A 20,265-nucleotide genomic window follows, 5' to 3' on the forward strand; every position below is an offset into this window, starting at 1 on the left:
TGCTGTGAGATGTTATCCCACTCTTCCACCAAGGCACGTGCAAGTTCCCAGACATTTCTGGGGGGAATAGCCCTAGCCCTCACCCTCCAATCCAACAGGTCCCAGATGTGCTCGATGGGATTGAGATCCGGGGTCTTTGCTGGCCATGGCAGACTACTGACATTCCTGTCTTGCTGGAAATCACACACAGAACGAGCTGTATGGCTGGTGGCATTGTCATGCTGGAGGGTCATGTCAGGATGAGCCTGCAGGAAGAGTACCACATGAGGGAGGAGGTTGTCTGCCCTGTAACACACAGCGTTGAGATTGTTGCAATGACAACAAGCTCAGTCTGATGATGCTTTGACACACCGCCCCAGACCATGACGGACCCTCCACCTCCAAATCAATCACACTCCAGAGGACAGGCCTCAGTGTAACGCTCATTCCTTCGACGATAAATGCAAATCCGACCATCACTCCTGGTGAGACAAAACCGCGACTCGTCAGAGAAGAGCACTTTTTGCCAGTCCTGTCTGGTCTAGTGACGGTGGGTTGTTGTCATCCTGTACCTGTCCCGCAGGTGTGATGTTCGGATGTACTGATCCTTTGCAGGTGTTGTTACACGTGGTCTGCCACTGCGAGGACGATCAGCTGTCCGTCCTGTCTCCCTGTAGCGCTGTCGTAGGCTTCTCACAGTACGGACATTGCAATTTATTGCCCTGGCCACATCTGCTGTCCTCATGCCTCCTTGCAGCATGCCTAAGGCACGTTCACGCAGATGAGCAGGGACCCTCGGCATCTTTCTTTTGGTGTTTTTCAGAGTCCGTAGAAAGGCCTCTTTAGTGTCCTACGTTTTCACAACTGTGACCTTAATTGCCTACCGTCTGTAAGTTGTTAGTGTCTTAACGACCGTTCCACAGGTACATGTTCATTAATTGTTTATGGTTCATTGAACAAGAATGGGAAACAGTGTTTAAACCCTTTACAATGAAGATCTGTGAAGTTATTTGGATTTTTACATATACTGTAAACCCTATTCCCTTTAGGCCCTGGTCAAAAGTAGTGCACTACAAAGGGCCATTTGGAACGCAATCTATATACCTCCATGTCTTGTGTGACCAGTTACACTGCAGATGCTGTACAAGCTGAAGACGTCCAAGGTGTTTGAGAAGCCCAAGGCGGGAGAGGGTCGGGCGGGCGAGCTGGTAGAGGAGGACCCCTACGCCGTTCAGATGGTCAGCTGGTGCCCACATAGCCGTCTCTTCTGTGTGGTGGGCATTTCTGCCCACGTCATCCTCTACCGGTTCAGCAAACACGACGCCAACACGCAGATAGTGGTGAGTGGATGAGAGACGTTTCCAAACCCGCTTCCCAAGTCATTTCACATTCCACAGTTGTTTTACCACCAGAACACCTGATTTTAACGTATAAAGGGCTTGAGGGTTAGTTGACTTGTTTAGTGAGGTATGCCAGTGAGTATGCTTGCTATATCAGTCCCAGCAAATCTCTGCATCTGTGTGTGTGCATGTGTTTGACAGTCACTAGAGGTGCGCCTGCAGTTTGATTCAGAGGACGTCATCTCCCCGTCAGAGGCAGAGAACAACCTGTGTTTCTCGGACCCCAGTTCCCCCCAGCCGCCCGGTAGCCCTGGCAGTGGCACACAGGACAGCCTCCCCTGCCTCAAGTGAGTCACTCCTGTCAGCCACCTCAACTGGCTCCACTGGAAAAACCCGATTTACGCAGAGTTCCTAAGAAAATGCAGATGATATATTTTATTTTATTTTTTATTTTACCTTTATTTAACCAGGCAAGTCAGTTAAGAACAAATTCTTATTTTCAATGACGGCCTAGGAACAGTGGGTTAACTGCCTGTTCAGGGTCAGAACGACAGATTTGTACCTTGTCAGCTCGGGGGTTTGAACTTGCAACCTTCCGGTTACTAGTCCAACTCTCTAACCACTAGGCTATCCTGCCGAACAACAGCGTCCAGATGAGTGAATCGATATGCATCACACGTCCAATCTCTCCCTTTCTCCTTCTAACCCTCAAGCTCCCCTCGCTCTTAACAATCTCCTTCAACTCTCTTTCTATCTCTACCTCTCCCGTTCTCCCCTCCTCCCTCCCCCTTTCCCTCCATCCTCTCCCTCCCCGTCCTGCTCTGTATGTCAGGGTGAAGAGTCGTCCAGTGCGGATGCCTCCGGGGTACCAGGCTGAGATGGTGGTGCAGCTGCAGTGGGTGGATGGAGAGCCCCCCCAGCAGATCACCAGCCTGGACATCAACTCTGCCTACGGCCTGTGAGTGACCCTGTACTCTCTATGTGTCTCAGTGCCCTGACTACCTTTCACTTCCACGCTCACACCATCCATCTCTCACTCTCGATCTCCAGCTCTCGCTTCATCTCTCCCCCCTCCACTCCATGTCTGTTCCCTGCTCTTTCATGTTCCCGCCTTCCCTTTCCCTCTATCGCTCTCTGTCTTTCTTTCTCTCTGTCTATCTGTATCACACAATCCATCTTTTTTTTTACACCCCACCCCCCCTCCACACTCTCCTATCTCCCCGTATTTCCCTCTCTCTTACCTCCTCTCTCCCTCTTTGTCTCTCTCTCTCTCTGTCTGAGCTGCGCCTCTTGATTGTTGTCAGGCTTCTTTTGTCTTCAAAGTGATTCACATCATATCCTTCTCATTTTCCACCTCTCAAGCAAAACACTGTTTTATTCATCAGCCCAGCTACTATTTTCTAATAAATGGAATAAAGTATTCGCCTAAATACACAGCATGAAATGAATGTTATTTTTCTGCTTCACCCGGATACATTTTCCATAACACTCAGTTCCCATCTATGATTCAAGTGTAGCAGAGGGAAACGCTAATCAGTAAAACATGATTAAAAGGTAGAAAATGCAGCTTGTATGGTTTGCTGGGAAGATAACCTGCTTTGACAGAGGAGAGAATCTAAGTTTGCTCTTTCTCTACAGTTAATCAATAGACAGCCTCAAGGCCATTTACAAACTTATTTTCTGAATGGCAGAGTTGGTCGAAAAATCAGATAAATTCGCAGCTCTTTAAAAAAAAAGAGTCTACATTACTAGGGGAATACACGGAAAAGGTCACTAACCTTACCCCTGAGAAGCTATTAACATTTTCAAGTGTGTTTGAGTCATCTCTTCCGTGTGTCTTCCCCAGGCGCTTTTAGGCCTACACTCAACACACACACCCTGAGGATATGTTACAGTGGTATTTAGAAGCAATATATTGAGCCGGATTCCAAGGGATGTTGGTTCTAGTGTGGACATTGTAACGTTGGTCGCATGCTGAAGTTGTTTTCTGGAACTGGAATGACAGGTAGTCTAGCCGGTAGAACATTGGGCTTTCGGTTGCTGGTTTGAGTCCCTGCGCCAACAAGGTGAAAAGTCTGGCGAAGTGCCCTTGAGCAAGGCACTTAACCCTAATTGCTCCAGGGTCCCCTTTGATAATGGCAGAGCCTGGCCGTGAACCCACTCTCTGAGTTGGGATATGCAAAAAGAAGATATCCAATCCACATGTGTATTAATACACACTTGTACATGTGTGAAATGGGACAAATATAAGCACCCGCCAAAGTATTATTATAAGTCTTCCTACAGTATTTCAGGCATGCTGTTGATTGGCAATGTAGTATTGGTATGCTGGTCATCATGCTTCTCAGTACACAGGGATGTTGTTGCCACAATACAGGAAATTGTGGGGGAAACGTACCACTTTCCATTTTCAGTGATTCCATGTGTAAGAATCCCTGATGTAATCTCTGATTCTGTGATCTCTGAATAATGTATGTATGGGAAAATATGCCTCGTATTGTTTTTTTGTGTGTTTCCTGAACAGACGAGCTTCTGGTAAATTGTATTATACTATAGATAGGAATTATTCTTCAGGCTTCGGGTTTCGAACCTCCGTTTTCTCCCTTCAGTTTCACACTAACTGGGTAGTGGCTGGTTCTCACTCTCTTCTCCTCTGTGTGTGTGTGTGTGTGTGTGTGTGTGTGTGTGTGTGTGTGTGTGTGTGTGTGTGTGTGTGTGTGTGTGTGTGTGTGTGTGTGTGTGTGTGTGTGTGTGTGTGTGTGTGTGTCAGCCTAGCGTTTGGGAACTGTAATGGTCTAACGGTGGTGGACTTCCTTCAGAAGACGATTCTGATGTGTATGGGCACACTGGACCTGTACGGAGCCGCAGACCCCTACCAACGACTCACACGCTCCCCACGCAAGAACAGACAGTCCACCTCAGGTAGGGGAACACCCACACCCCGTGTTCCACACACACACACACACACACACACACACACACACACACACACACACACACACACACACACACACACACACACACACACACATACATATATACAAACTAATATGCACATTAACATAAACACATGTATTGGTATGTTTGCGCACACAGACATACAGTGCATTCGGGAAGTATGCAGACTCCTTGACTTTTTCAACATTTTGTTATCTTACTGCCTTGTTCTAAAATGTATTTTCTTGGCAATCAACACAGAATACCCCATAATGACGAAGCAAAACAGGTTTTTGGACATGTTTGCAAATGTATAAAAAAAAAAAAAAAGCAGGAATAGCTTATTTACTTAACTATTCAGACCCTTTGCTGTGAGACTGGAAATTGAGCTCAGTTGCACCCTGTTTCCATTGATCATCCTTGAGATGTTTCTCCAACTTGATTGGAGTCCACCAGTGGTAAATTCAATTGATTGGACATAATTTGGAAAGGCAAACACCGGTCTATAGAAGGTTGACAGTTGACAGTGCATGTCAGAGCAAAAACCAAGCCATGAGGTAGAAGGAATTGTCCGTAGAGCTCCGAGACAGGATTGTGTCGAGGCACAGATCTGGGGAAAGCTACCAAAATATTTTTGCAGCTTTGAAGTTCCTCAAGAACACAGTGACCTCCATCATTCTTAATTGAAAACGTTTGGAATCACCAAGACTCTTCCTAGAATCTGTCTGCCCGGGCAACCTGAGCAATTGGAGAAAAGGGCCTTGGTCAGGGAAGTGACCAAGAACCCAATGGTCACTCTGACAGAGCTCCAGAGTTCCTCTGTGGAGATGGGAGAACCTTCCAAAAGGACAACCATCTCTGCAGCACTCCACCAATCAGGCCTTTATGGTAGAGTGGCCAGACGGAAGCCACTCCTCAGTAAAAGGCACATGACAGCCCGCTTGGAGTTTGCCAAAAGGCACCGAAAGGACTCTCAGACCATGAGAAACAAGATTGAACTATTTGGCCTGAATGCCAAGCGTCACACCTGGAGGAAACCTGGCACTATCCCTACGGTGAAGCATGGGGGTGGCAGCATCATGCTGTGGTGATGTTTTTCAGCGGCAGGGAATGGGAGACTAGTCAAGCTTGAGGGAAAGATGCATGATGAAAACCTGCTCCAGAGCGCTCAGGATCTCAGACTGGGGCAAAGGTTCACCTTCCAACAGGACAACAACCCTAAGCACACAGTCAAGACAACTCAGGAGTGGTTTTGGGAAAGTCTCTGAATGTCCTTGAGTGTCCCAGCCAGAGCCCAGACTTGAACCCGATCGAACATCTCTGGAGGGACCTGAAAATAGCTGTGCAGCAATGCTCCCCATCCAACCTGACAGAGCTTGAGAGGATCTGCAGAGAAAAATGGGAGAAACTTGTAGCATCATACCCAAGAAGTCTCAAGGCTGTAATCACTGCCAAAAGTTATTCAACAAAGTACTGAGTAATGGGTCTGAATACTTATGTAACGTAACAAAATGTGTAAAAATTGGTCTGAATACTTTCCGAATGCACTGTATCAACAATTCTCTCTCTTTCTCTCTCTGTCTCTGTCTGTCTCTCTCTCTCACACACACCTTTTCTTTTGCATTCGTTACGACCGTAGTCTCCAATTCTGTCTCTCTATCTTATCTTTCCATTCCTTCTCGTTCCTGTCTCTTTTCCTAACCTCTCTGTATCCCTACAGTACAGACATACATACAGTACATGTGCAAAATTTTAAAAAACACACACAACTGTTCACAAACAGCCACATGAGGTGCATGTGACAGGCTGCATTCCGCGGGAGCATCATGTGCATGTTGTGGTTCTTTCTGTTAGTCCGGCTTCAGCACTACTCTAAGATAAGTCACAGAAGCTTTCCTGAGACTGACACCCTTCTGAGTACTACTAATCTGGACCGGTGCCGGTACACCCTGTGACTACATCACTCCTCCCAGCCCCCTCCACCCTCCCACTACACACACATGCGTATGCACATGCCTGCAGACCCACAGACAGACACAGATGCAGTGCCCTCGCCGTCGGTCCATTTTCTGAGGAAAACCCACAAGAACTTAAAAGTAGAGAAAAGGTTGAGAATAACCTTTGTATTGTTTTCCTGAAGGACAGTTTAATGTACGTTTTAAACCCTCCTCGCGCTCTTGGAAAGGCTTTTTTATCTTGTGAAAACTCCCACAAGTATACCTGAAGAAGCCTTCCATGTATTCAGGACTTTGTTTGGCAGCGGTGGAGGTAGGAGGAGGATGACTCTGGGCTTTGAGTCCTTCTCTCCTTTGGTGTTGCGCAAGAGCTTTTATAGAGCGACGGGACTATTCTCTGCTTCAGTGAAGTCTCCCAGGGTAGCCTTAGTCAGATCAATCAGTCTCTTTTAGAAGAGAGAAAAGAGAGGGGTAGAAAGGGCTGCTCTCGCCCCTGAAGTTGCTACTTTTCTCCTTTTCAGTAATGGCCAGCTTAACTCACGTTCACGTTGCTTATCTGTATAGTCAAACAAAGGTTAAGAGAATAAAAACATGCAAACACTGAGTATGATGTCCTTTAGCTGTTGTCTCTACCACATGTCTATGTGAATAGGACTATATGTGTTTTCATCTCACATAAGTAGACGTTTTAGTGTTGGTTTTATTGCAGTATTGCACTTTTCTTACACTCAATTCCAATTGATAAACATTGCTTTTCCAGAAATACAATTGTACATCAACTTTGCCCAATCAGCAAGTTGCACAAGTAATGCTAATTGGACATTGGGAAGGTGGACTGGGTTTGTCCTTATTTTCCCCCACACTACTAGGTTTCTGTCTATTCCTGTACAATGCTTTTTCATTTTGGGATAAGTAGGATCAGTTACTGTTTGGGGTTGGAACCTGGGTTGCTCTGTTCTCCTTTACACTAACTGGGTTGCTGCTTGCCTTCACTTTATTTTTCACTCTGGGCCTTTGTGTTCTTCTCTCTCTCCCTCCTCCTCGTCCCTCTCTTTTGGTGACTGTGGCTGCTGGTGTGGGCATGTGGGCCTGCCTGCAGACTTTTGCATGCGTGGCCTGTCTCACTTTTATTCAGATTCAAAGAAAAGGATCCGTACGTCCTATCAGAGTAAGTCAGGCCATCCTCAAGGCAAGGAGACTGGGGAGGGAGACAAGGGGACAAGGGAAGAAGGGACCAAGGGAACAGAGACGCAAGAGGATTATGGCAAGGGGACGTACTGGAGAGATGATTGGAATGGCATTGATTGTTTCTGAAACAGCTCTGAAACAAATCCCAGTGACACAGCCATTATTGGATCAAATCCCAGTGACACAGCCATGATTGGATCAAATCCCAGTGACACAGCCATTATTGGATCAAATCCCAGTGCTTTATCAAAACCTATGAATTATTGAACCATATTCCAGTTATGTCAATATAGTATGTCCTTTTGCCAAGGGTCCCCTTTTATGAAGTGACTAAATGTCAAAAAGCCATGACACTGTATACATTGTAAATGCAGCACAGAGATTTGCGTGAGTAAACTTTCAATCATGACATAGACATCCAGACATCATATAACTACTATGTGGACTAGCCGAGTAAAAGTTTTTCTCTTATTAATAAATGATTTGAGACATTGAATCAAAATTGACTTTGTTTTATTTCACAACTTCAAGAACCAAGCATTCATTTGATGAATTACTTCAAATGAAACATGTCAGGCTTTTGTTTCCCTATGGTTGATCAGAGTCAAAAATGTATTAAAACACTGTAGCTGAGTTTTGTCCCAGCACAGTTACTCAGTTAGTACAGTGCACATTTTCCGAATTTCAAGACATTCAACTGAAAGTTTCGGTAAAAGACTCCAGTTTAGATTTCATATGAGATTTTAGTTTTTTACTAGCTTTAAGATCAACTTGATCGCGCTGTGACGAGGTCTTCGTCTCTTTATCATCTGTGTGTATCTGTTTGAATGAGGCTTGTGCTGCATACAGTATGTTTAAATACATTTGTCATTACTTTAACGTTCAGATGTCAATCACAGGGCAATGTAGGCCCAACCCCTCTAAGCCTGGTTCCTCTCTAAGATTCTTCCTAGGTTCCTGCTTGCTCTTTGGGGTTATAGGCTGGGTATCTGTAAAGCTCTTTGGGGTTATAGGCTGGGTATCTGTAAAGCTCTTTGGGGTTATAGGCTGGGTATCTGTAAAGCTCTTTGGGGTTATAGGCTGGGTTTCTGTAAAGCTCTTTGGGGTTATAGGCTGGGTATCTGTAAAGCTCTTTGGGGTTATAGGCTGGGTATCTGTAAAGCTCTTTGGGGTTATAGGCTGGGTATCTGTAAAGCTCTTTGGGGTTATAGGCTGGGTTTCTGTAAAGCTCTTTGGGGTTATAGGCTGGGTATCTGTAAAGCTCTTTGGGGTTATAGGCTGGGTATCTGTAAAGCTCTTTGGGGTTATAGGCTGGGTATCTGTAAAGCTCTTTGGGGTTATAGGCTGGGTATCTGTAAAGCTCTTTGGGGTTATAGGCTGGGTTTCTGTAAAGCTCTTTGGGGTTATAGGCTGGGTATCTGTAAAGCTCTTTGGGGTTATAGGCTGGGTATCTGTAAAGCTCTTTGGGGTTATAGGCTGGGTATCTGTAAAGCTCTTTGGGGTTATAGGCTGGGTTTCTGTAAAGCTCTTTGGGGTTATAGGCTGGGTATCTGTAAAGCTCTTTGGGGTTATAGGCTGGGTATCTGTAAAGCTCTTTGGGGTTATAGGCTGGGTATCTGTAAAGCTCTTTGGGGTTATAGGCTGGGTATCTGTAAAGCTCTTTGGGGTTATAGGCTGGGTATCTGTAAAGTACTTTGTGACAAGTGCTGATGTAAAAATGGCTTTATAAAATCAATGTGATTCATTGAAGAGCAAACAATGACAATGATTGAGTTGGGTCATATCTGATGCGCTGACATTACAGGCCTCGGGCTGAATACTCAGCCAAACTCTGCAGTGCAGGCCTCATGTCATGTGGTGTTCATTGCCATACATGCTGGTAGTGAACTAAGCTGATCCTGAGCTTCAACACAGACGGAAATTATTCACGTTGAACTTTTAGCTATAGCTATATTGAGATGTGTGACCTCTGCAGACCACTGTATAAGTAAAGCTATATTGAGCTGTGTGACCTCTGCAGACCACTGTATAAGTAAAGCTATATTGAGCTGTGTGACCTCTGTAGACCACGGTATATGTAAAGCTATATTGAGCTGTGTGACCTCTGCAGACCACTGTATAATTAAAGCTATATTGAGCTGTGTGACCTCTGCAGACCACTGTATAAGTAAAGCTATATTGAGCTGTGTGACCTCTGTAGACCACGGTATATGTAAAGCTATATTGAGCTGTGTGACCTCTGCAGACCACTGTATAAGTAAAGCTATATTGAGCTGTGTGACCTCTGTAGACCACGGTATAAGTAAAGAAACGGAAGATGGGACTACTTCAGAGGTGTCCAATTTCTATATATCTGAAATTGACGCAGGCTATAGAATGCCTTTCTAGCCAAACAGAATCCTGTATTAAACAATGCTGTGGTATAAATGAGCATCATGTATGGGGGGAAAACTTCCTGAATCCTGTGTGTTGCGTCAGGATCAGAGTGGTCCGCCTCAGCAACGGACAACGTTATGCTACTGATGACTGTATGTTGTGTCTCCATGGCAACAGATGCTGTTACGGCACTGTCAACTGTCTGTTATATCACCATGCTTTCTTTATATGACCATGACTGAAGAGTCTCTCTCTATCCCACGTTCTCCTCCTCCTCCTCATCCTGTTGGAATCTGATTGGCTGCGACAGGCCTTACAGAACTCTCCGATAACCAGGTATCCATGGACATGGAGAGAAGCAAGTCACCCACCTCAGGTAACGCCACACACACACACACACACACACTCTCTCCCTCCACCCAACTCACTTCACAGGATTGTTACATCTGATCAAAGCTGAAGGTCGCACTGGGATGCCGGTCGGTTTCAGCAAGAACCTAGCCTCAGGGTATGGACTCTGTACCTGTCACTGGGGTATGGACACTTTACCTTTGGGGCATCACTTTAACTTGAAGTGAATGGTAATTGTATTAACATATCAACCTGAAGGATAGTTCTTAAAGTGTTCCCAGCTAGCACATAACAAACCATATGTTTCTTAGAGCTCGGTGAGAGCGTGGTTATTTAGCATGCTATGGTAAACCTTACCACAACGTCCTTGGAAAGGATAGTTCCATTGCTTTGGAACATTGTCAGGACATTTAACCCTTTGTGATCGTTGTTCAGTGGTCCCTGCAGCATCGCAACGCAAATATGTGATTGGGACAGTAGCAACAGAACGTATGATGCAGCAAACGCCTCTAAACAGCCTTGTTGTCTGAAAAGCATCTAAACAATGTTTCGTACTGATGGGAAATAAAAGGTAAATGTGACCTTCATCATCCAAGCATCAGAAGGACCACATCCTCAACCAGACCCGTTCCATAAACCAGTCTAAATAACAGGTGGCGCTGACAAAAAGACAAAAACATAAGTTAGCAACCTAACAGCTAAGCTAACAGCCGCTAAATTCTTTATGATGGCAGCCATGTTTGTTTATGTTTGACAAGCAAAAACTCCCTAATCCTAGAATGCCACTCACTATAAGAAGCAAATAAATGTCTAAGTCAAAGATGGCTGTGCAAACTTTGTTTGGCAACTTTTCAGCATATTACAAATCTTCAATGTGCTTGTTACAGTGTATACAGGAACCGGAGCACATTACTTGACAAGTCGTTTACAGTTTTTGACAAATCACAAAGCAAATAAAACGTTATATTCTCACAGAGCATCACCCCAAATACAAGCCTGCTGCCTAGCCTAACTGTAACGCGAAAGCTAAACAGGGTTGCCAGATATGGATGAAATCATTTTATGGGGGCTTTGTGGGGGGGTTCATTTAATGTGTGGAGGGTTTTCAAGTCTATGGGGGGTAGAAATGGGGGAAGATATTATCGGGGGATATGATGCAGGAAATATTACTACGATGTAGGATTTATTAATAATGGGGGCAAACACAGGAGAAGTTTCTAAGCTACATTTTTTTTTTTAAATAAACCTGGAAGGGGAATTAGAGCTGGCAAGCCTGAGGTACCTTAGTTACAATCTGATGCCGCGTTCAAAACAACTGGGAACTAGGAATTTGAAAATCTCAGACTTCCGACTTTAGTGTGTTCAAGACAACTGGGAACTCAGAAAAAAAAACAAGCTCCGACTGTGGAAAAATGGATTTGAACGGTCATCTAACTCGAAATTCGAACTCGGGAATTCTGTCAATTTTCTCGAGTTCCAATTGTCCGACCTGAGAATTCCCAGTTGCACCATAAAGTTCCCAGTTGCCCCAAAAACCAGTCGAGTGCACCTCCCCTTCACCTCGTTTTGTTATAACATCTTTGGTCTGACAGACACTTACGTGACAACCAGAATGCATTGTATGATGCCAACAAACATGGCGCCACAAGTATCTGGGAAATAGCTTTGCATTAGCTAATTATAATCAGTGCAACCTTCACAAAATTATTTTACATATGTGTCCATTATAATCTATGCAAGAATCGGAATGCATGATTTGTCACCAGTACTTGAAAACATAAATAAAACAGTAAATACATTATGCTCCATACATAAAGAATGCTACAGTAGAAACGACAACACCATATGCAGAAAATAAGCCCGTACTTTGATAGGAACGCACACACATGTCCAAAGTTATTATTTGTAAGGGAAACAACAATAGAGGCAATGAGGGGCAGCCAGAAAATGTGCCGTAGGAAAAAGGTTTGTGCCTGTTCTGACTAGAGATGGGCAAATGTCTGGATACTTGATCTGGGGAATCACTGGAGAAGTGCCTGGGCTCTCCTCGAAGGGAGAAGTTTGTCTGGCTTAATAAAGCCTCAAACATAAATGGTCCACAACGGTGAAATGGGCTAATTCTTATGTGAATTAATGAGGATTTCGGGACACACCTCAGTTCAAACTGTTTGAAAATAAAACTTGTTAGAAAATCATTTGAAAAATGACAAGTTGAAACATAGCCAGTAAATAATTAGCAAACAGCGTGCCTTGGTTTGCGTGCTAAGCGGGTTAACTGTCCTGTTGAGTAACAATCCCATTTTGGAACAGTCACGCGAATAAATAAAAAACTGTTCGAGATATTTGGAACTCACAGGGAAAAGGTTAATGAGTGCTTGTTTCCTTTGAAATGTTTTTGATTTGAATAAGTTCAAATGAACAACATTGTATGAGTTTAAAAACATGGCATGCTAGCTCCCTCCTGGTGGCAGAGTGGACTAACACCATCTTTTTTTTGTTGTTCAAAAAAGAGACACCAACCTCGTATCTGAAGTGTTTCTAGATAGTTGACTAGCCTTCCAGTAAAACAAAATGACTCGCCTGTCAACTTATCATTGCGTTGCCCGCTGCGCCCTCCTGTAGAAGCTTAAAAATAGTTCTTCACCAACATCTTCTTCAGTAGTGTTGAAACCAAATAATGCCTCATTGTTTGTTTTACAGATTAATCTCATGTTTTGAGTAGATTCCAGTTTAATACTAACATGTAAAGGAGTATGAATAAATTATGTGTGATCTTTCGCTCGGTCGAATTTTACAATAAACAGCGATTCTTTTACACAATAAAAGAAACGTCATTTCACTGTCAACTGCGTTTATTATCAGAAAACGTAACATGTGTAAATGTTTGTGTGAACATAACAAGATTCAACAACTGAGACATAAACTGAACAAGTGCCACAAACATGTGACTAACAGAAATTGAATAATGTGTCTCTGGACAAGGGGGGGTGGGGTCAAAATTGAGATCCAGGCTCTTTGCTGGCCATGACAGAACACTGACATTCCTGTCTTGTAGGAAATCACGCACAGAATGACTAGTATGGCTGGTGGCATTGTCATGCTGGAGGGTCATGTTAGGTTGAGTTTGCAGGAAGGGTACCACATGAGAGAAGAGGATGTCTTCCCTGTAACACACACTGCAATGACAACAAGCTCAGTCCAATGATGCTGTGACACACCGCCCCAGACCATGACAGACCCTCCACCTCCAAATCAATCACGCTCCAGAGTACAGGCCTCGGTGTAACGCTCATTCCTTCAACGATAAACACGAATCCGACCATCACCCCTGGTGAGACAAAACCGTGACTCGTCAGAGAAGAGCACTTTTTGCCATTCCTGTCTGGTCCAGCGACGGTGGGTTTGTGCCCATAGGCGACATTGTTGCCGGTGATGTCTGGTGAGGACCTGCCTTTACAACAGGCCTACAAGCCCTCAGTCCCTCAGCCTATTGCGGACAGTCTGAGCACTGATGGAGGGATTGTGCATTCCTGGTGTAACTCGGGCAGTTGTTGTTGCCATCCTGTACCTGTCCCGCAGGTGTGATGTTTTGATGTACCGATCCTGTGCAGGTGTTGTTACACGTGGTCTGCCACTGCGAGGACGATCAGCTGTCCGTCCTGTCTCCCTGGAGCTCTGTCTTAGGCATCTCACAGTATGGACAATGCAATTTATTGCCCTGGCCACATCTGCAGTCCTCATTCCTCCTTGCAGCATGCCTAAGGCACGTTCACGCAGAGGAGCAGGGACCCTGGGCATCTTTCGTTTGGTGTTTTACAGAGTCAGTAGAAAGGCCTCTTTAGTGTCCTAAGTTTTCATAACTGTGATCTTAATTGCCTACCGTCGGTAACCTGTTAGTGCATTGTTCATTAATTGTTTATGGTTCATTGAACAAGTATGGGAAACAGTGTTTAAACCCTTTACCCATGAAGATCTGTGAAGTTATTTAGATTTTTACGAATTATCTTTGAAAGACAGGGTCCTGAAAAAGGGACGTTTCTTTTTTTGCTGAGTTTATACAGTGGGGAGAACAAGTATTTGATACACTGCCGATTTTGCAGGTTTTCCTACTTACAAAGCATGTAGAGGTCTGTAATTTCTATCATAGGTACACTTCAACTGTGAGAGACAGAATCTAAAACAAAAATCTAGAAAATCACATTGTATGATTTTTAAGTAATTAATTTGCATTTTATTGCATGACATAAGTATTTGATACATCAGAAAAGCAGAACTTAATATTTGGTACATAAACCTTTGTTTGCAATTACAGAGATCATACGTTTCCTGTAGTTCTTGACCAGGTTTTGCACACACTGCAGCAGGGATTTTGGCCTACTCCTCCATACAGACCTTCTCCAGATCCTTCAGGTTTTGGGACTGTCGCTGGGCAATACGGACTTTCAGCTCCCTCCAAAGATTTTCTATTGGGTTCAGGTCTGGGGACTGGCTAGGCCACTCCAGGACCTTGGGATGCTTCTTACGGAGCCATTCCTTAGTTGCCCTGGCTGTGTGTTTCGGGTCGTTGTCATGCTGGAAGACCCAGCCACGACCCATCTTCAATGCTCTTACTGAGGGTAGGAAGTTGTTGGCCAAGATCTCGCGATACATGGCCCCATCCATCCTCCCCTCAATACGGTGCAGTCGTCCTTTCCCCTTTGCAGAAAAGCATCCCCAAAGAATGATGTTTCCACCTCCATGCTTCACGGTTGGGATGGGGTTCTTGGGGTTGTACTCATCCTTCTTCTTCCTCCAAACCTGGCGAGGGGAGTTTAGACCAAAAAGCTCTATTTTTGTCTCATCAGACCACATGACCTTCTCCCATTCCTCCTCTGGATCATCCAGATGGTCATTGGCAAACTTCAGACGGGCCTGGACATGCGCTGGCTTGAGCAGGGGGCCCTTGAGTGCGCTGCAGGATTTTAATCCATGACGGCGTAGTGTGTTACTAATGGTTTTCTTTGAGACTGTGGTCCCAGCTCTCTTCAGGTCATTGACCAGGTCCTGCCGTGTAGTTCTGGGCTGATCCCTCACCTTCCTCATGATCATTGATGCATTTACATTACATTTACATTTAAGTCATTTAGCAGACGCCCCACGAGGTGAAATCTTGCATGGAGCCCCAGACCGAGGCTGATTGACCGTCATCTTGAACTTCTTCTTCTTTTCTAATAATTGCGCCAACTGTTGTTGCCTTCTCACCAAGCTGCTTGCCTATTGTCCTGTAGCCCATCCCACCCTTGTGCCGGTCTACAATTTTATCCCTGATGTCCTTACACAGCTCTCTGGTCTTGGCCATTGTGGAGAGGTTGGAGTCTGTTTTATTGAGTGTGTGGACAGGTGTCTTTTATACAGCTAACGAGTTCAAACAGGTGCAGTTAATACAGGTAATGAGTGGAGAACAGGAAACACACAATTATTTTCCAGTCCACTTAAATGTTGAGCTCGAAGTGATGAAATTCTCCAAGCGCTAGAGAGTGTCTGAAGTTAAGGGAAGTCCGATGTTGAGGGGAAATTAGGTAGTTCTGTTTTTGAGCTGTTCTTGTTGTTTTGTGTGGACCCCATGAAGTGGTGTTTTGTGTGGACCCCAGGAAGAGTAGCTGGTGCTTTCACAACAGCTAATGGGGATCCTAATACAATGCCAAATACCCAAAGTTGTGTCAAGTTGACTGGATGTCCTTTGGGTGGTGGACCAACTGTTGAGCGTGAAAAACCCATCAGCACTGCAGTTCTTGACACAAACCGGTGCGCCTGGCGTCTACTACCATGCCCCGTTCAAAAGCACTTATATTTTTTGTCTTGCACATTCACCCTCTGAACTCACAATCCACGTCTTAATTGTCTCAAGGCTTAAAAATCCTTCTTTAACTTGTCTCCTCTCCTTCATCTACACTGATTAAAGTGGATTTAACAAATGACATCAATAAGGGATCATGGCTATCACCTGTTCAGTCTATCATGGAAAGAGCTTTTGTATACTCGGTGTGTGTGTATATATATATATATATATATATATATATATATATATATATGTACCTCTCTCTCTCTTTCTAATTATTTATATATATATATATATATATATATAAATATATATAAATAATTAGAAAGAGAGAGATAATTAGAGAGAGCAGTGGCCTGCAGGTTTGCTAGATGGATGTGTTAGAGCGAGTAGGTCGGCCAGTAAGGGAGTTTGCTCCAGGCCACATGCACCAGACTGTACTGGTGCATCAGAGAATTGGCTTCTGTGTGTGTGTGTGTGTGTGTGTGTGTGTGTGTGTGTGTGTGTGTGTGTGCGTGTGCGTGTGCGTGTGTGTGTGTTTGACAGCGTTACATTTTTCCCACTGCCCTTCTCCTCCTCTTTATCACTCCCCTCCTCTCCCCTCCCTTTCTCCTCTCTCTGCTCAGACCAAACCAGCTGTGCCTGAGAATGAGCATTGAGAAGGAGCTGGGGCTAAATGTTTAATATTTGTCTTTTTCACACTGAAAAAGGAGGATAGCAAACATTGAGCGGTTGCCTGCAGCTGCTGGGGAGGGAGGGAGGGAGGGATACTGCTGTTGGGCTAATGTGTGTGTGATGGGAATACAATGCCAGCTGTGCTGTTAGACCTGCTGTGTTCTCTAGGCTTTGGTTTCCATACAGCCTTGCTTTATACTTGATGTAAGGCCATCTTTATTTCACTGGGAGTATGTGTACATACATGTGTCTGAGTGTGTTTGCGTAATTTTTTAAATATATTTTTTTACATAGCCTAAGATAGCAGATTCTCAGCAACTTAAGTTTAGACAAATGTTCTTCTTCTGTGTAAATATTTGCTTCGTATTTGAATCATCACTTTGCCAGACAGAGCCATCATCACCTATAAATAATGTTTTCACCAGGCCCCAGACATTAAATCTATAATGGAATGTATGGAAGGGGGCTGATTAATGGTGTCAACAATGACCTGTAATGTCTGTTACGGTGATGTCACTGTGTTTGATGTGTTCCTCTTAGGAGCGCCACACGTTGCTCTGTCTGCGCGGGTCACTTAGTGCTGACGCGCCGACAGGGGACGGAGAAAGAAGTGTCAATTGGCATGTACTCAAGCAGACAGCTATTTAACCAGCATCTTATTTTGCAGGAAGCAAGAATCCACTTGAACTCTCAAACCTGTCAGTGGAGCGTGAATAACTTGAAATGCTTTGTGTGGCGTTTGGGAAATGGAAAGAATTCGGGAAAAAAAGAGAATGATGGAGGAGGGAGGGAGGGGGGTGGAGGAAAGGAGTGAGGGATGTTTGTGAAAGCACAGCCATTCTGAAGAAAAACTTTTCCCACCGACATCTCCCCCGACAGGGATTAATGAGGCCTCGTTTGTTTTTCCTGACGTCATCTTTTCTGCCCGTTATTTACACACTTATTTCCAGAGGCGAATCTAAACTCCGGAGCATGTTGTTGTGAATATTTAATGAGTCCATAAAAAAAAAATGTTTTCCCTGTTTGGAGACGTATGCTTTTGGAAATCAATTTGCCATAAGCGTCTGCATTATGAATGAACATGGCTTCTGATTCGGAGGAAGTAGGACCAGTAAATGTAAGGTCTTGCACAAGGCTCTCTTTCTCTCCCTCCCTCTCTCTCTAGCGTTCTCTCTTTCCATCTTTCTCTCTCTCTCTCTCTCTCTCTCTCTCTCTGCCTCTCTTTCTCTCCCTCCCTCCCTCCCTCCCTCCCTCCCTCCCTCCCTCCCTCCCTCCCTCCCTCCCTCCCTCTGCCTCTCTTTCTCTCCCTCCCTCTCTCTCTCTCTCCCTCTCTTTCTCTCTCTCTAGCGCTCTCTCTTTCCATCTTTCTCTCTCTCTCTCTTTCTCTCCCCCCGCTCCCTCCCTGTCCCTTTCTCTCTTTCTCTCTCTATCTTTCCATCTCTCTCGCTATCTCTCTCGCCCTGACTGCAGTTTCTCTTGGGTCTATAGGATCTTAGACCTGGCTGACCCTGCCATTGTATCCACACGTCTCCTGAGGATACAGTGTTGGTGGTATGCCGTTAGAAGGAATGCATACCAATGTGCATAGCTATGTGGAATATGTCAGGGTAGCCTATCTATTATCTGATCCCACCCCTTTTATTGATTGCAGAGATGAGAAAAGCGAGACTGGTGGAGATTGGGTAGGAAGAGAGATGAGGATGTGATGTGTGACTGTGTGGTGTTTACAAAGGTGCAGAGAAAAGGAATGATGAAGACGTGTGCAAAGAATGCCACAGGTATGGCTGGAGAAAAAGTGGTGGGAAACATAGAGGATATCAGAGGCAGGAAGGAAGAGATGGACAGATGACAGGCAGATGAAAGGCAGAGTCTCCATCCTGAGGCAGAGGGCTCATGGCGAGATTCTGTCGTCGTTATTCTCCCAAGCAGCTCTGAGGCGATTAGTGACCTGAGCCTGGCTGGCTCTGGCTGTCCCCCTGCCCTGACACCCCAGTCCTGCTGTGACCACCACTGGCCAAACCCAGACCCGGCAGGCAGCCTATTAACTATCCACCATCACCCGTCTCAACTCTCCTCTCTCTCACTCCCTCCTTCTTACTTCCGTCTCACCTCTCCACACTGGGAAACATCCCCCTCCCCCGTTAGGCCCTGTAATTGGCCCCATGTTTGTCTTTGAAGCCATATCCTCCTTTCTGTTGTTGTTTGTTTACTTTGTTACTATCTCTTGTTGTGTCTGGGTTTCTGCTCACGATGGCTGCTGTGGCTGATGGTAGTATAGATCCTGTAGTCTGGGGTGAGACGCGAGTCGTGAGGTTGGGCAAAATAAGTGGAAATGCCAGAGAGTGGCTCTGACCAAGCAGGATAAATTTAGAGGCAAAGCGAGGCTCCAGGAGAAGAAAGGAGAGGTGATGGTGCTGTCCCTGAGCTCACAGGCTGGCTGTTTAAAGGGGAGCTTAAAGGAGAGCGGGGAGCTGAAGCCACCTGCCCGGGCTGGATGTGGCCGTTCTTATCTCCTATAATGAGCAGGGATTAAATGTACTTACTGTTCACCACACACCTGCACACCAAGTTTGAAACATCATTTAGTCTGCGTTATGTCACAAGGAATCTAACGAGAATTTGAAAATTAGTTTGAGTGGTGCTAGAGAGCAAATTTTACAGTACAGTAAGGAAGCACATGTTGTTAGCCAAGTCTGGAATCGACACGTCAAGAACACTCTCTCATCCTGAATTCTGTTGGAAGGGTGCTGGATTATTTTGACCGGAGTGTGACTGGACTAGACAACCGGCGGTGGGGAAGTCCTAGCATAAATGTTAACAACAGGTGCTACTTTACCTGTATCATCAATGACAACATTTCATTGAGTTGCAGTGATTTGTGATGGTGAGTCGTGATAGTAGTTGTAGACATAGTAGTCGTTGTATTAGCAGTATTAGTCGTTGTTTTCGTTGTCGTGGTTGTGTTTGCATGGTGGCCTTACCTTGACCTTATCACACACGTTTTGTATTGGTATCTTCAGAATCAACTGCTATTATGTACCTGCTTGTCTTTATCTCAATTCACCCATGTTGTTTTGTTTTCTCCCTCCTGAAAAGTGTGTGTTCTGTTGCATCTCCTATTCCAGTTCCCTACCCAAGCTCCCTTCACTATGACCCTCGCTCCATGCCTGAGCCTGTGGCCAGTCTGAGAGCCAGCCACTGCAGTCCAGTCTTTTACTTACTGGACAATGGTAAGAGGAGGGACCACAGCCCAGGGAAACCTGTCCCTTTCACGTCCTATCGCTGGGGGAGTGTGCGTGGGTGGGTGGGTGGGCTGAGGGGTGGAGGGTGGAGGGAGGATGGTTTGTGGGTGGGTTTGTGGGTGTGGGGCGTTGCATGGTAGCATATGGAGTGTGTTCCTATGCTTGTCTGTTCCAACTTTCAACATTGTGATCCATGCATCTGTGAGCAGAAGATGTAGGCGTTGTTGCATTGCCTCAGCCCCAGCTGTAGGGGGCGATGTGTGTTTTGTGCTGGGTCTAGTCTGGTCTTGTGGCCTTGCATCCTTCATCAGCCGTGCTACTGAGGAAGGCTGCGGAGAAAAGCGGGAGGAGTCAGTCAAGGTCAGACACTCCTCCCTAATTCTTCAGCTCCTCTGTGATTCATC

The 20,265-nt window shown here is 45.1% G+C and overlaps 1 protein-coding gene across 1 annotated transcript in view; it reads left to right on the forward strand.

Moving 5' to 3' along the window:
* The window catches only part of stxbp5l (syntaxin binding protein 5L), a 174,775-nt gene that overhangs the window by 127,360 nt on the left and 27,150 nt on the right, over positions 1–20,265 (forward strand). Inside the window, exons 16-20 of the mRNA XM_065001593.1 lie at positions 1,105–1,319; positions 1,521–1,666; positions 2,152–2,277; positions 4,090–4,241; positions 10,086–10,151. Of these exons, the coding sequence (XP_064857665.1) occupies positions 1,105–1,319; positions 1,521–1,666; positions 2,152–2,277; positions 4,090–4,241; positions 10,086–10,151 (705 nt within the window). The remainder of the gene's footprint in view (positions 1–1,104; positions 1,320–1,520; positions 1,667–2,151; positions 2,278–4,089; positions 4,242–10,085; positions 10,152–20,265) is intronic.

The sequence above is a fragment of the Oncorhynchus nerka genome, linkage group LG1, assembly GCF_034236695.1.
Source record: "Oncorhynchus nerka isolate Pitt River linkage group LG1, Oner_Uvic_2.0, whole genome shotgun sequence".
NCBI classification, from domain to species: Eukaryota; Metazoa; Chordata; class Actinopteri; order Salmoniformes; family Salmonidae; genus Oncorhynchus; species Oncorhynchus nerka.